General features: G+C 43.3%; 1 protein-coding gene across 1 annotated transcript in view; it reads left to right on the top strand.

Annotated features, from left to right (window-relative positions):
* PLCB2 (phospholipase C beta 2) overlaps positions 1 to 16,002 on the top strand; it is a 544,505-nt gene that overhangs the window by 347,307 nt on the left and 181,196 nt on the right. Inside the window, exons 15-16 of the mRNA XM_078659789.1 lie at positions 8,881 to 9,069; positions 11,647 to 11,731. Coding sequence (XP_078515915.1) covers positions 8,881 to 9,069; positions 11,647 to 11,731 — 274 coding nt within the window. The remainder of the gene's footprint in view (positions 1 to 8,880; positions 9,070 to 11,646; positions 11,732 to 16,002) is intronic.

Genomic DNA, 16,002 nt, shown 5'->3' with positions numbered 1-16,002 from the left:
ATATCAGAGGTGTCCTAGAGCACCAGAACAGGTTAAAATACCAGCATTCAATAAAGCGTACCCATGTATTACAATAAGAATCAGAATATTAACAAAACAAGAGCATGAGATCAAGTTGATGCTGTTAAAGTTCGTTCAAGAGTAACCGTTTGACAATTTTGTTGAAAGATATTGTGGGAGCATTTGATCTGATCTCTGGAGGCAGGGATATTCTAGATTCCTGGAGCCAGACCGGCGAAAGTACGATTGTAAGATCTTTTCTTTTTGAATCTTGGTGGTTTGAAGAGTAGGGTGGACGTACATCTAAGGTTCTGGCCAGAGCCTGAAAGTTCAAGCTTATTTGCCAGGTAGATCGGAGTGTTGTAATGTATGGCTTTATGGGTCAGGCAAGCTATCTTGAATCGGATTCTGGCTTCAGTAGAATGCCAATTTAGTTGCAAAAGGTCAAGGGAGATGTGGTCATGCTTTCTGTAGCCCGTGATGAGTCTAGCTGATGAGTTCAGGGTAGCTCTGAGTGGGGCCAAGCTAGCTTTGGGAAGTCCAGCAAGGGTCCCCAAACCATATTCCAACCTAGAGATAACCAAGGATTGAACCACCGGCCTGATGCATTCGGAGGGGAGGAAAGATTTGATTTACTTAAGGGTGTTAAATTGAAAGTTGGCTCCCCTAATAGCTGCACTGATGTGCGCTTGCATGTTTAAGTGTTTACCCACGGTGATGCCTAGAGATTTGGCACAGTCTACGACATGAGGGGTGCAGCTCAGAGCAGTGAGTTGTTTAAGCCAATCCAGGGTAGGGGCTGAGTGATTAGGGGGGGGAATCAAAAGAAATTCCATTGAGAGTATTAACAGCAGATGGTTCTGAGCTAACCATTGTTTGGTTTGTGCAAGTGCAGCATTTAGCGTTTTTAGGTCCTCTTGAGGGGAGATCTTCAGGTACAGTTGCGTGTCATCTGCATACATGTGATACTGATTGTTAGCAAGGTTCAGAATTACGGATAGTGGTTCCATAAAAAGGTTGAAGAGATTGGGAGAGAGCTCGGATCCTTGAGGCACTCCTATTGTAACAGGGGTACTGGAAGCAAGGGAGTGGTAGATTTTGATCTTTTGTGTGCGGTTATGCAGGAAAGAGGCGAACCAAATTAGGACAGGGCGCGGAGACCCATCCTATGTTGAAGAAGATCAATCAGGTTCTCATGTTTGACGGTCTCAAAGGCTGAAGACAGGTGCAGAAGGAGCAGGAGACAAGGGACATTTTGGTCAAGGGATCTCAACGTGTCATCTATATTGTGGGTTAGTGCCGTTTCAATACTGTGGCCTGTTCTGAAACCTGACTGATGGGGGTCAAGGAATTGATATTTCTTAATGTGGTTGCATAGCTGTGAGTAAACGCATTTTCTGAGCAGCTTAGCTGGTGTCATATTGCAGTTGATAGGTCTGAAGTTGTTAGGATCCGACAGGTCCACGTTGGGTTTCTTAGGGATGGTAGTAACTTGCCTAACCTTGAGGCAGTCAGGTATCTTTCCCTGTGAGAGGGATTCATGAATGATCCTGGACCAAAGAGGGAGAATGGCTGAATTGAGCTCTTTAAAAAGCTTGGCAGGTAAATGATCACTAAAATGGTTGGAGGGTTTAATGGACGCCATGTTGTGTAGAAGCTCCTTGACATCAGGGAGGAGAAAGGAATTCCAAGAGGCGTTATTCTTGAGAGAACATTTTAAGGTCGAGGATATTGTTGAGAATTCTACCAGCTCAACTAGAATTGCAGATAGTTTCGGAGGTCTCAGAGTTGGAGTTACAGGACGTTGCTCCAGCTCAATTTTCCTTGTTTTTTCAGAGAAGTGAACAGTGAAATCATCTCCGCTAGGAAGCAAGGAAACCGGAGAAGTGATAGGGTTGGAAGAATGGTTAGCTTGTTCCTTGATGATTTGAAAGAGTTTCTTAGGTCTATTTTTAGCTTCATCCAGCTGAGTCCTGAAGTGGTCTATTTTAGCCACGCGGATGTGTTTGTTGTAAGTACTTCTTACTTTCCTAAGTTGAGTGAGACTAGTGGTGGAGGGTGTGTTTTTACAGAGCCTCTCTAAAAGTCTACGATTGTGCCTCTCATCATTTAGGGCACCATAAAACCAGGGTTTGGATTGTTTGACGGGAATCCGGTGCAATAGTATCAAGAATGTTAGACACCATTTTATTGTAGTGATCGGAGAGATCATCCAGGTTGGTCTTGTTGGGGGGGCTGTAATCTATTTTTGGTGATTGAGGTTAGCGTATTGATGTTGGGGTCTCCCATATTGTGCGTCAGTTGTTTAGCTTTGAAGGGGTGTCCCTGTCAGCCCAAGCCCTTTTCCAAGATGAGGAAGGGAAGTTGTGGATGATCTGACCAGTCACAGGGTAATATGTCACCTAATTGTATGCTATTGTCTTTAGCAGTTATCAGGTTGAGAGTAGCACACTTATTGTGGAGAAGTGTAGCTCAATGGTTAGAGAGGCAGACCCTGATGCAGAGGTCTGGCCCGGGACCAGGGTTCAGTTCCCGCCTCGGCGGGTCTTGGGCTCAATTTCCTCAGACCTGATAATTCTCGCCTCGGTGCCTATTCTAATCATGGGTCTCACTCTGCAACTCTGGGCAATAGCTTGCTTAATCTCCACAACGGCCCCAACAGCGCTGGGATGCCTGGCTTCACCTTGGGGGTGCCCAGGAGTGGGCATTTAACAGGGAAAAGTCAGGAAGAGTTCCACAGCGGTATGCGTACTGCGCCAAGAAACCCCATGGGGTATAAGTGCGCTTTACACGTACAAATTCATTTAATTTCATTGTGTGTAGGGCCTTTGCAGAGCTGTGAGAGGTTAAGGTCAGAGAAGAAAGACTTAAAGGAGCAGACTGTAGGATAATTTGTGTCATTCCAGTGAAGGTTAAAATCTCAGAGGAAGATGTGGCAGAGTTGATCCGAGCTTGAGCTAATGACCTCCATGATTTGCTCTATGAAAACCAAATTGTCACCTGGTGGATGATAGATGGAGTGCAGTACACACACCTTCTTACCTTTATTCCAAATTTCGGTGACCAGCTGTTCACAGAAGGATAATACAGAACATAGAGATTGTTTTACGGTGAGGTTGGAGTGATGAATGCATGCAATGCCCCCCTCCCCCTGTTTTAACAGGTCGATAGCTTCTGATAATGGCGTAGTCAGGGGGGGATTGAGGTGTCGAGAACTGGGGAGGAAGTATTGATGAGCCAAGTTTCAGTGAGAATCAGTAGGTCCAGGTTATGTGCAATGAAGAGTTCTGAAATATCTGCTGCATGTTTCACAGCTGATCTACAGTTGAGTACCATCGTTTTGATGTGCAGGTTGAAGGTGATCACGTCATGATGAGAGGTGGTTATGTGGAGTAGATTTTATTTGTTCACCGATCTGTGCTTAAGACTAGGTTTCCCGTCAGGGTCCGAGATGATGGAGGGGATGTTGAGAGTAGGGTAGGAGGAGGAGACAGTCTTCGAGTCAGTGTAAAAGAATAGGAGGGAGAGAATGTCCTCCTCAGATAGCTGGGGCAGGAGTCTATGGGGCCTAGAGTGATGGTTAGGTAAAGGCCTAGAGCTCCACCTAAGAGCGGAGTGGATAGAGAAAGGTCATTAGGAGCTTAGATCATATACTGAGTGTTGTAATTATTTCTCCTCTGGGCGGTGGGAGTACTCCAGAGCTTCTCCATATTCAGGGGGAACTGTAGTAAGCTCTGCATGATCTCTTTAACAGCCAAGAGATCCTGCTTGAGATCAACAATATTCTCCTCTAGGCAGGGCCTGTTAATGCCCTTTTCCGCAGAACCAGAATGAGATGCTTGGACTGACCCAGCAGCGAGAAGAGTAAAAGAGGGTTGAGTAGGACCCTTACCACATAGGGGGAGATAATGTCATGCTTGGAGTGGGAATGGAGGCAGGCAGAATGGATATAGGCGGGGCAGTAGGTGTAGCATGTAAGGCATGAGAGGGTGAGTGCAGGTTACAGGTCAGCGGACTGGAGACAACAACTGGATCCTGAGCCCTAGAAATGGAAGATCCTGAGTCTAAGGGTAGAGGACCATTGCTATTCAGGTTCTTAATATTGGAGTGGTGCCCACCGACCCGGTTGTAGGAGTGTGCACTGGGTGGTGAAGGAGACGGAATATCATTATTATCAGTAATTTCACATTAAAGAGTAACGTGGAATTGCCAAAATTACTCAGATTACTCTGGCGTAATTGAAATTCTGCCCAGGCCTAGTCCAAACTGTTTTTCTCACCCAATGTGAGTGGACTCTGGCTGACTAAGATGGCCCTGGGAATGGGTTAGAGAAGCCTCCCTGGCATCTCCAAGTCAAAACAGGTAATGCTACAGCTATCGTTTGTTCAGCTAGCTGGTTCCATCCACTCTCAGATATCTGTCCCCTACTAAGTTGTCAGCAGCAAACACCAGCCTGATCTTCCTTGGCTTAGAGTCATGCCATTCTCTTCTTTGCCAGAGTTCTTAACACTCCTGGCCAACAATGTATATTCCAGCGCTGATTTTGTGATGAGTGACAGAGCCGGTTTTATGCCAGTTCTGACTTTAGTAGCCTAATTAATTTCTTATAAACTTACTTTCCCACTCAAGTAATCAAAAAAATGATTTCCCCATTAAAGCATTTGCTTGCATTCTCTCATGCGGGATATAAAATTAAGGGCCAGATGTAGGTCGGTCGGTAACGGCCGAAAATCGGTATTTTCGGCCGTTACCGACCGGTAAATCAGAAATGGTATGTAGGGCCCTGAATTTTACAGATTCGGTAAATTTACCGATCGGTAAATTTACCGAATCTGTAAAATACCGAATCGGTATTTTTACCGATTCGGTAAATATGAGATGTAGGTGGGACTCTTCTGAGTCCCACAAGCCTTACAGAATCGGTATTTTACCATCAAATCTATTTGATGGTAAAATACCGATTCCGGTGTGCATGCACATGTGTGCATGCACACCTGTGCCATATGACAGGCAGACCTGCCCTTAGGGCAGGTATGCCTGCCACATGGCACCCGAACATGTTTTGGGGGTGCCAGAGGGTGTCAAAGTGACACCCCCTGCACCCTTGTGGAATTCGGTATTTACCGATTCGGTAAATACCAATTCGGTAATGCCCATTCATTCCTATGGGCTTCAAAGCCCATAGGAATGAATGGGCATTACCGGTCGGTATTTACCGAATCGGTAAATACAGATTTTTACCGATTCTGTAAAAAAAACATCTGGATGGACCTACATGTCCCCCCTTCATATATACCGATTCTTAATTACCGAATCGGTAAAATTCGGTAATTAAGAATCGGTAAATGATTCCTACCTACATCTGGCCCTAAATACTTTATTCACACCTAGGCCTGTCTTATTGAAAACATAGCTAAACATACACAGTGAAACAACCTTTATGCATTTAAATATGTTGAGAGCACGCATTTTAAATGTACAGCAGCGTGCCTTGACCTGTACTTTCAGGGGCACCTCATAAAAAGAATTTGATGCAGTCTCTACTGAAATCCTGTACACCATGAACATATCATGCTTGCTGCAATTCACCTTGTCTATGCTGTCTGTGGCAGGACCTGTGAGAACCGTCATGGCAGCATCTTTTTGGTTTGCGTGCTTTAGTGTTCTCTGAATGTTGCACTTATATTCCTAATACCTTAGTATTCATGAAGAGATAGATCATTTTAGAGATCTTGTCAGGGCACTCAATGAAGCCTTAGATAAGTGTTGTTTGGATGAAAGTAATATTTGGTACTTGTTTAAATTGTATTTTCTATGGATTTTTCCTGGCAGTATTAATTCTTGTAGTGATGGTTTATATTCTCATACATTTATGCATGGGTGCTATTCATTGTCTCGCAAACTCTAAAGGCATTACCCATTCATTTACATAGGCTATCAATTAATACGAGGAAAGCAATAATGATGCTCATGGAAATGCATCTGAAAAATGCAATGAAAATGATATTGAAATAGAAATGAGTAGACCAATGGCACTAGATCTGCTCTAGGTGTTGCACTTGGAGGTGCAAAAGGGAGGAGCCAATTAGTAAAATAGTTTTGCAATTGTATAATGATTTAATACCAAATTAACAAAAAACAATTTGTATACCTATGTTGTACCTTTTTAACTGTTTAGGTTTTCTTGATTTCAATGTGCCCCTGCCTTATGTAGCTCTCTAGAGCAAGAACATAGAATCTAGTTAACCTGGAAAGGAGGTTCCCTTCTAGTATCTTAGTTTCAAGGTATTTTGCACATATATAATGAGGAAGCTGAACACTTGCTTAATCTCACTGTATAACGTTATTTTTCTATCAGATACACCTTCCTGCTGATGCTTATGTGAAGAAAATTTATAAAAGTGTGTAATTGCTTCAGGAGGCAAAAATATGTATCACTGGCCTCCAATAGAACTATTTTGCTTAATAAACATGTTATAATATTCAGGGTCAGACTGATTTGCTTATAGCCATGTCTGAACTGGGGTGGCAGAGTGGGCTAAAGAACGGTGATGGGTCAAACCCAGATCTTTTGACTGGGTGTGAGTGTTTGATTGGTTCGGATGCTCCGTCCATCACCACCCCCTTTTGTACCGCTTTTGCCCGCCATAAGTGTGGCAGGGTATGCTCAGACGTGAGTCCCTTGCTCACTTTGCCACTGGATTCAAGCAAGCCGGGCTGAAGACGGCTGTAATGCCAGAAACCGGTCCTCGGAAGCTTGTTTCCGGTCTAGGGAAGGCATGGCTTGGCAGTTCGGGCTGGACAGTTCCCATGATGCACAGGGTCAGACTGATTTGCATATAGCCATGTCTGAACTGGGGTGGCAGAGTGGGCTAAAGAACGGTGATGGATTAAACCCAGATCTTTTGACTGGGTGTGAGTGTTTGATTGGTTCAGATGCTCCGTCCATCACCACCCCCTTTTGTACCGCATAATATTCAAGTAGGCTCAGACCTTCTGTTTTTCTTTCACAGTCTTTTGAACCAAAACAGGTCCTTGTCAGAAGGTTACAACTTTTGTGTACACCTGAAAAAGGGACCTGTGTAGTTTGATAGCTAATGCTCAGTTTCATCTTTGAATGATTGCTCAGTGTGAGATTTCACTATTTACAACACTCTAGTGACAAAGTTCTTTTTTGTCCGTATCTTTGGATAATCAGTATGGACTCAGCGCACTGTCCTTGTTTCACAAAGACGCCTCACACACCCAGTAGGTCTTAACTAGCTAATACTAATGTATTAACTTGCATTATTTTATTGTGTTATGTTGTGTATTTTGTAAGATGCATCATACCCAACTCAAGCAATCTCTGATCGCTGTTGGTGACATAGGACTTTACCCCAGTGAGGGGTACTTCTTGGGGATCTGATCTTCAATTCACCATTGCATGCAAGTCTTGAAATCCTCACTGGAAATCAAGGTCTTACTTTGCATGTTTCTAAGTTTGTTACTCCACTTTAGCTGGTAATGCATGAAGGTAAATTGCCCATTGTCATCTGCCAGTAGGTGGGTTTTCACAGTGGCTATCTCTTTTAGTCAGTGTGCATGGATGTTTAAGTCACAAAATGAGTGAGCCTTGCTAATTACTTTGTTTCTAAAGGAATCCTCCTCATCTGTTCACATCCAATGACTAACTACTAGCTGGCCTAACTGACGTCAAAGAAGTTTATGTAGTAAACATACACTTTGTCCTATATGTCGTGGAATGACTACCCAGGATGACAGAGTACATATGAAAAACTTAAATTATTTACATTCAATGGTCCACAGAACCCATGAGTCTAAAGATTGTCTGTCTGGTTTAAGAGGCTGTGATGCAGAGCCCTACAGTACTTACAAGGAATGTGGCTCCTGAAGCATTCTTGAACTTTTCTGGCATCTCCTTGATTTTTTCTCAAGTCTATCAGCCCCCACAATATTGTCTTGACTATTTCATCCCATGTTGGAACTTCAGTCTCCCACGTGTCTTCCAGTGTCTTTTGTAAAGGAGCAGTTTAATTCATTTTGGTATCTGTGAAGTGGCACTTTGTAGTGTAAAATGTTATGTTGTGATGATTGTGAAATGGTAGGGAGTAGGGATATACTATGTGATGTATGAAGGTCAGAATAATAAGAGTACAATAGTGGTACACTGTTATATTGTGTGGTACGGTGTGGTGTTGGATGAGTTGATGAACTGTTGTTTAGTAGGGTACTGTTGAAGTGGTGTGGTACTGTGTGAAAATATGTTGTATGGTACTTTGTAGTATTGTGTGGGTAGGTGTGAAAGTAATGTGATGTATGTGGCATGATGCAGTGTGGAAATGTGCAGTGCTATTCTGTGGTGTGCTTACTTATGTAATTTCATAAGGTGTGTATAGTGTAGTTTGGTTTAGCATCTGCTGTGGGGTGGTGTTGCTATGATATTGACTGGTTAGTACAGAAAGTATGGTGTGACAAAGTCTGATTATGTATGTAGAGGATATGGATACAGGAGTATGCTTTGGAATGGTGCTGGTTGCTTTGGTGTGATGTGGTAGGAGTTGTACAAAATGGTAATTTGTTGTTGTGTTGTGAGGTGTGTTGTCAGATGAAATCTGCTGTGGTCCGATGCAAAGAAAAGTGGTGTCAAGCACTAATGCTCTTCCTTTCTGTGATACAACTTACATTCAAAATAGGGTACCACCCCTGTGAAGAACAATTAGAACTCGATTTTTCAAAGAAGATTTTTGTAGTCACTGCTTACTTTGAACAAATTTTAGAAAAATATTCAAAATCCACTATGTCAATGAATGCTAGTTTTTGTATATGTAGAATACATGGCATGAAGTACCAAAATGTACTCTGTGATGTTTGATGTAGGTGATGCCTTGGAAGAAGAGCCAGAGAATGAGGAGGATTTACAAAACTTGGATGAAGAGGAATTGAAGAAAATGCAGTCTGAATCAGATGAAGGCACTGCAGGGTTGGAAGCAGCAGCCTATGAGGAAATGTCCTGCCTCGTCAACTATGTTCAACCCGTCAAATTTGATTCTTTTGAATTCTCAGCACGTAAGTAGCATCTGTGAAAAAAGAGCAAATGGCAAAAGTAGCAATATGCGCTTGGTCCCAAATGCAGTATTATTGTAGCGGCAGGTCAATATTTTTAAGCATTCATATACATGTCTTGCTCTCCCTTTGTAGGCAGTATAATCCACATGATACAGTAATTACCATATGGTTTTTCACTGTTCAATTTCAGCAGGTTTGACCTGCCGAAACATAACAACCGTTGAGGTTTTGATTGCATCCAATAATTATTGGATGTGTTAAATAACTCCCAACTTGTAATTGCAACCCATGCGTAAAAAAGGGGTTTACGCACAGGTCTGAAAAAATTACTGACTCATATTAAGATGCATATCTTTCCAAAGTCTATGGCCCGCTTCACAAAGGTAAACTTAGACCTGAAGTCTAAGTTTAGATGTGAAGTCTAAGTTTAGATCTGACGTTTAAGGGTCCAATTCACAAAGATAAACTTAGACTGAATTGGGCCCTTAGACTTCTGATCTAAACTCAAACTTCGGGTTTAAGTTTTCCGTTATGAATTAGGCCCTTCGGCCCTGATTCACAAAGGCCCTCTGCACTGGTGGTGGGGTCCTGGCAGTTGTAGGGGAGTCTCCGTACTCAGGGCCTCATTACGATGTCGGGCAGAAAGCCTCTGCCCGACAGTCGGAATTTCCTAGATCGCATCGGAACCCTTCTGGATGACTCAGTTGTTTTACAATCCGCCCGACCAATCACAATGTTCGTGGTCAGAGAGTAAACCATGCGGTCATTCCTAAATGGTTATGATTGGCTTTCGGAGTATCCTTGTCGGTCGGAACCGCATTATGCACCTCTATGGACAGCGTTTCCGAACTACTGATCACGATATCGATTTCAAAAAGCCCTTCTGAGTCGGCCTGTCTGACACCAAAAGGCTGTCTGAGAGTGACTTTGGGGGCCGAGGGAGTACCTAAGGGACACCCCAGTAAAACCCTGCACTGTGTGGCAGGCACAATGGGGTGCCTGCAACACGGTGCAGGGTTTTCCGCTCACACCCCATTTTCCCATTGAAGCCCATGTTATGGCCAGTTGTCGGTCGGAACACGGGCTTCCGTAGGAAACAATGGGACTCCGACCGAACAGTGCTTGGTCGCCTATTAATCGTTCGGGCGGAACCGTAAGTCAGTTGGTTCAGAATCCGAGATGGTGTTGGGACATCATAATGAGGCCCTTAGGGCGGAATCTTCGCAATGAGAATTCTCATTGATGAGAGTCCGTCCAGAGCTCAGAGATTCTTCCATGACTACAGGGCCTCCACCAAAGTGTGGAGGCCCTTTGTGAATCAGTCCCTTGGTGCCTATCAGCCCCTGTTTGTCTGTTTTGTATACCTGCTGCTGTGCATTATGTTTCTTCCTGTTTTCACCTAACGTACAAAACAGTAATGTATCGCAACATTGCCAACCTCCAGTCACTGAAAGTTAATGTGCACCTACAGAAAGCAACTAAATAAATACCGCTATGTAAACCTTGGAATGAGGCACTTGCTGCACAGTTACTAACCATACCTACACAAGAGTAACATTGACTATAAGTTGTTCCTGTTTGTTGCATCAAGGCAAGATGTTCCTTAGAAATATTTCTGATAGAACGGGCAAAGCAAAATTAATCCCCTCACTCGTTAACGTTTCATATCCCGCTGTTGACCAAACCAAAAGTGCCCTGTTCAAAAACTTAAATACAGGTTGTTTTAGCTTTATGGGTAGGCTGTGTTTAATGTATTGCTGATTCAAAAGTAGAGGTTGACAATTCTAATTTATTATCTCTGAGTTGTGATCTGGGATGCAGCAATATACTTGCATATTCAAATAGAGGAACATATTTATTGCTGTGTATAATGTTTATGGACATTATTTTCAAGTCAAGGAACGGTTATATTAAAGTATGTCCTTGACCATATAACTGCTGGTCCATTAAAGGATAAGGTACATTAAACAACATGTTTTTTCTTCACATCCAACTTATTGGAAGAGCTATTAAAAATGTACATTTTTGACAAGTTAATATTTTCTCCACACTGGAACTCAAGGTGTATTTATCTACAGAATTAATAAGTATTACATTTTGCAAGGTATTTTTATTAAACATTTGCTGGTCAAGAAAGACTCTGAAGAACTAAACATTGACACATTAGAATTCATGAAAATGTTATAGGAGCTACTTAAGAAAAATGATGCCAACAAAATATTAAAGACAGAGCTTTTATTGGCCTTAATAAGAAATGACCATGCCATCAAATAATTTCTATACCCGTAATAATTCCCTTATTATGTTTTTTCACGTTTTCTCAATCGTGTTAAACCTTGCACATTCCATAAAGCAAAATATGTTGGGCTTTCATGCTTCTAGAAAGATTTTGTAACAAAAAGAATACCTTCGCATTTGGATACATGCCACAAAAACGTTACTGTTTTTTTACAGCGTTTGCAAAAATTGTATTGTTTACACCTTGCACTCATCTTTGTCCCAATGGATTGCTTTAAGAAATTGATCTTAGTATGTTGGCTCTCTTCCCCACTTTTGCTTCCTTCTCCTGGCTCGTAGAGAAGAATCGGAGTTTTGTCATCTCATCCTTTGTTGAAACGAAGGCGTATGATCTGCTCACCAAGTTCCCAGTACAGTTTGTCGAGTATCCTTTTTTCATTGGCTTTGATGTTTTTATTTCTGCTTTCCTATGGCTAAGAAAATAATGGAGCCCAGTGGCGGCTCCTCTGCTAAGGCCGAGGAGAGTCGCTCCAGTGCCCTAAGGTGCAGTGCAGCAGAAAAATAAAAATTAAAATAACCTGATTATTATCATTTTATTTTTCAGTACGGACTCAGTTAGGGCGGGGCGGGGCTGGACTTGCGGGGTGGAGTGGTTTGCCCACTCCAAGTAAGCATGACTGCTTGGCCGGACCTCTAAGGGCCGGCCAGTCATGCGCACTGTGCATCTTCCTCACCAGGCTTGCTTTACGCAGCTTGGTGAGGAACATGGAAAGCCTCCCAATCCCCGTCTGTGCTCCGAAACACGGCGCTCAGACCTATCACAACGCTTCATTGCAGCATTGTGATTGGCTGAGGGGAGGGAGCCTGTGTGCTTCCTGCTTCCTTCTGCTACAGAAGCAGAGGAGAAGGCGGCTGAAGGTACTGTAGGGGAAAGACAGCCGGCCAGCAAAAGGTAAGTGGATTTTCTGGGGTTTTTGTTCCATCCTGAACTGCAAGACCAGGTTCCCTCTGAGCAGGAACACAAGTACCTCTCACTTGTTTTGGACTTTTGGGCCTCCTCAGAGTGTTGCTATTTGATTCTGTGGTACAGTGAGCACAGGATCCAAGTTTAGGCATACCTGTTAAAATTAGCGCATCTCAGAAGACAAAAAGGTGATGAGTGGTATGCTTCAATTAATCAGCCATTGGTAATTAATGGGGGCTGCATTCCAGTCCAGCGTTTTTTGCCCACCAAACCACTTTACACAGAGACAATCCATTTGCAAATCAGTCTTGGTCCTGCTCCAACATGAACAGCTCATCTTGAAATGTGGGGTCAGATCACCTCCAGATGAAAACACAAGCAATTTCAGATCCGTTGCAGCTTAATTTTGGGAGCACAGTGAATATGGGAAACACATTTAGGCATATCTGTACACTAAGCGTTTCTCACTTAAAAAACCAAGAAGGTGATGGGTGAACTGCAAGAATGAATTACAGCCACTTGTAATTAATCAGACCTTTTGGAACTCCCTCCCCCTGTATATTAGATCCATTTCCTCCTATCTTGAATTCCGTAGGGCTCTTAAGACTTTTCTCTTTTCACATGCTTTCCCACCTCAGTAATTCCTTGGTTATGCTCTGGGTAAGGCATCCTCTAGCGCCATGAAACCGCCGGGTATACGTGCGCTAAATAAATTCCTGTAAATTCAAAATTCAGATTCCTTCATTCTTTCCCACAATGCCACTCCATACAGAGCTCAGTCCGCAGTCCAGAACGAAATGTTAGGCCAGGACCACCAGACAGGAAACTCACTCTGGTTTCGGTATTACATAGGGTGCAACTAGAGTCCAATTGACCAGTAAGCATGGAATGTACCTCTGGGTACACGCATCATCACTTTGGGAAAAAAATGTTTATAGGTCTACATCTAAATAAAGCCAGATTTGCATCAGATATTTCGAATGGAGCTCGAACTCCAACTTTGAGGGGGGCTGGAGTTGTTTACTACAGAAAGTTATTAATTGAGCTTGGGGTTGTTTACGTCAGAAATTTTTTAATTGAGCAAGCACACTTTTAAAAGAAATGTTGGGTAATTAAACATAGAAATTCGTACATACAGCTCTGCTCTTTTTTTCTAGATGTAGACGTTTAAATGTACAGTAGTTGCATTGTTTTCGTTTTGTAAGCCCTTTAGTTCAAATATAGATAAGATATATAAGTTACAGAGGTCAAAATAAAATGCTTATAAGCAGTTGTGTTGAAATTAAGACTACATCAAAATGTAATAGCAGGTGAGCAAAAAGTGCCTGCTATCTTAAAATGCAGATTAAAAGTAAAACGTCTTGCAAGACAGTCATGCAGTAAGTCTTCATTTTAAGAAGTTAACTATAAACTGTCTTATATGCATCATTCTATATCAGAGAGCCCACTATATTGGTCAGTTTTAGTCCGTGGTAGCATGTCTTTGCAACATGAATATCAATATGGATGACAGTATCACCACAATTAACTGACTTCCAAGCAAGAACCTATATAGCAAACCAGTATAGAATCACTAGACCAATATGGTTGAATTCCTAAACACAAGAAGAAATCTAAACATCATTTCAACTATAATTGGTGTACATTTCCTTGTTTTGGGAATCACAAATGTCCAAGCAGAGCGCCTCAGGCATCTATGTAAGTCATATTTCAGCCCTACTTCCACACCCCAATAATTTCTCCCATTAATTGTCTGTAGTATGGACTATCCGATGGAATAAAATACAGAAATGTGCATCTGAATTTATGAAAATATTTTTTGGGCGGAGAAATGTCTTCTCATACGTACAACAGATGGGACGTGTCTGAACACTGTTTTGCACTTTATTTCCACATGTCATCCCTTTTCAGGACCAAACAGTCTGTGAGAAGCCATTGGAAATTCTGTGATGCCCAAAAAGCTACAACTTTGTCGGTTCTCCCATTGCTCTCTATGGCTGCACCCCGGCAAACACCCATTCTCTCACTCCTTTATCAAACATACTAGCAGCCCGTCCCGACGTTGTCCGGGTATGAAATAGAATGTGTGTAATGTGTGTATTTGGCAAGGGCAATTTATTTTAAAATCTCGAGGTAGACAACATTTTTTGTTTCATTAGAATAGGGACAGAGAAGGCCCAGCTGCAGCCCTGGTTGATGTTAGCAGGCGCGTGTAATTGGTGTAGTGGTCCGCCGCCTGAGCCCGACTACAGCCCTGGTTGATGTTAGCAGGCACGTGTAATGTTGTTAAATGAGAGAGTTATCAGCCGCGGGTAAATCCGTTTAATGAGAGAGTTGAGTGACATCGAGTAGGAGAGGCTGCAGTAATTGTCCCCGCAGACATGCTCATTTGCGTGTTCCCCCGCTTGAGGCCTAGATGCAGGCCTGTTTGATTTTAGCAGGCGCGTGTTTCCCCGCTTGAGGCCCAGCTGCAGCCCTGGTTGATGTTATCAGGCACGTGTAATTAGTGTACTGATCCGCCGCCTGAGCCCGGCTATAGCCCTGGTTGATGGTAGCAGGCACGTGTAATTTCGTTGAATGAGAGAGTTCAGTAACAGCGCGCAGGAGAGGCTGCAGTAACGTTACTTACCAGGCCTCCAGGTGAACGCACATGCCCACAGCAGACAATCTTCTGATTAATGTACGACCCACATGGCATGAAGGGCGGAACGTAGCACACGCCCCCAGCGTTTCTCACGCCACCAGCTTGCCCCTTGATGCGGCGCAATTGCGTTCACATGGCATGAAGGCCGGACACACGCCCCCAGCGTTTCTCACGCCCCCAGTGTGTCACGCCCCCAGCGTGCCCCTTGATGCTGCGCAGCAACGTAATTGGCGCTTGTATGTACGACTCACATGGCATGAAGGGCGGACACACGCCCCCAGCACACGCCCACAGCCCACGATGTGATGGCCGTACCACACGCCCCCAGCGTTAGTCACGCCCCCAGCCCATGCCCACAGCAAAACGCAGACACGCCCACAAGGGACTACTTTGCTGGCACGGTTCTTTTACCTTTTAAATGTATAGAGGAGTTGGCCTAACGGCTAAGGCGCTCGACCTCGGACCTGGGAATCTGGGTTCGAGTCTTTGTAACGACGCCAAACATCCTGTGATTCTGAGCAAATCACTTAATCTCCCAGTGCCTAACAAAAATGAATGTGTGTCCTCATGTAACGTAACTGGTGCTATGTAAAGCGATCTGATACCTGATTTAGTTCGGGTCAAGTTTGCGCTATATAAAACTCTGCAAAAAATAAAATATATATGGTGGCCATCTGCATAGCCTATGTCCTTCTGCTGCAACTGCCCTTTCCAACGCTGTATTGGGTGTTGTGATTGGTGCTGTGGTTACTGAGATTACCCGCCTCAAAGGTTTGGGCTCTCTCTTTATAATATTAGTATGGATTACTGCAAAAATATATTTTTCTAAGTAGGTTGATAACCCACAGTTGGAGAATACAACCTCTGCAAATATTGTTTTTGTTACCCAGGACTTGGGAATTAAAGCTGTAACTTCCAATGGTGGCCACAAGAGTTTTTGTTAATTGCGCCCCTAATTATGAAACACTAATGTGATTCTCATGGTGCCCTAGTATCAGAACCAATACATAAACAGTGGCCATCAGTACACCTGTCATACCCCATAAATGCAACAGTGGCACTGTCCTGTACTAAATACTTGCAATAA

The sequence above is a fragment of the Lissotriton helveticus genome, chromosome 9 (assembly GCF_964261635.1).
Source record: "Lissotriton helveticus chromosome 9, aLisHel1.1, whole genome shotgun sequence".
Taxonomy (NCBI): Eukaryota; Metazoa; Chordata; class Amphibia; order Caudata; family Salamandridae; genus Lissotriton; species Lissotriton helveticus.
This window is presented reverse-complemented; position numbering and strand designations above follow the sequence as displayed.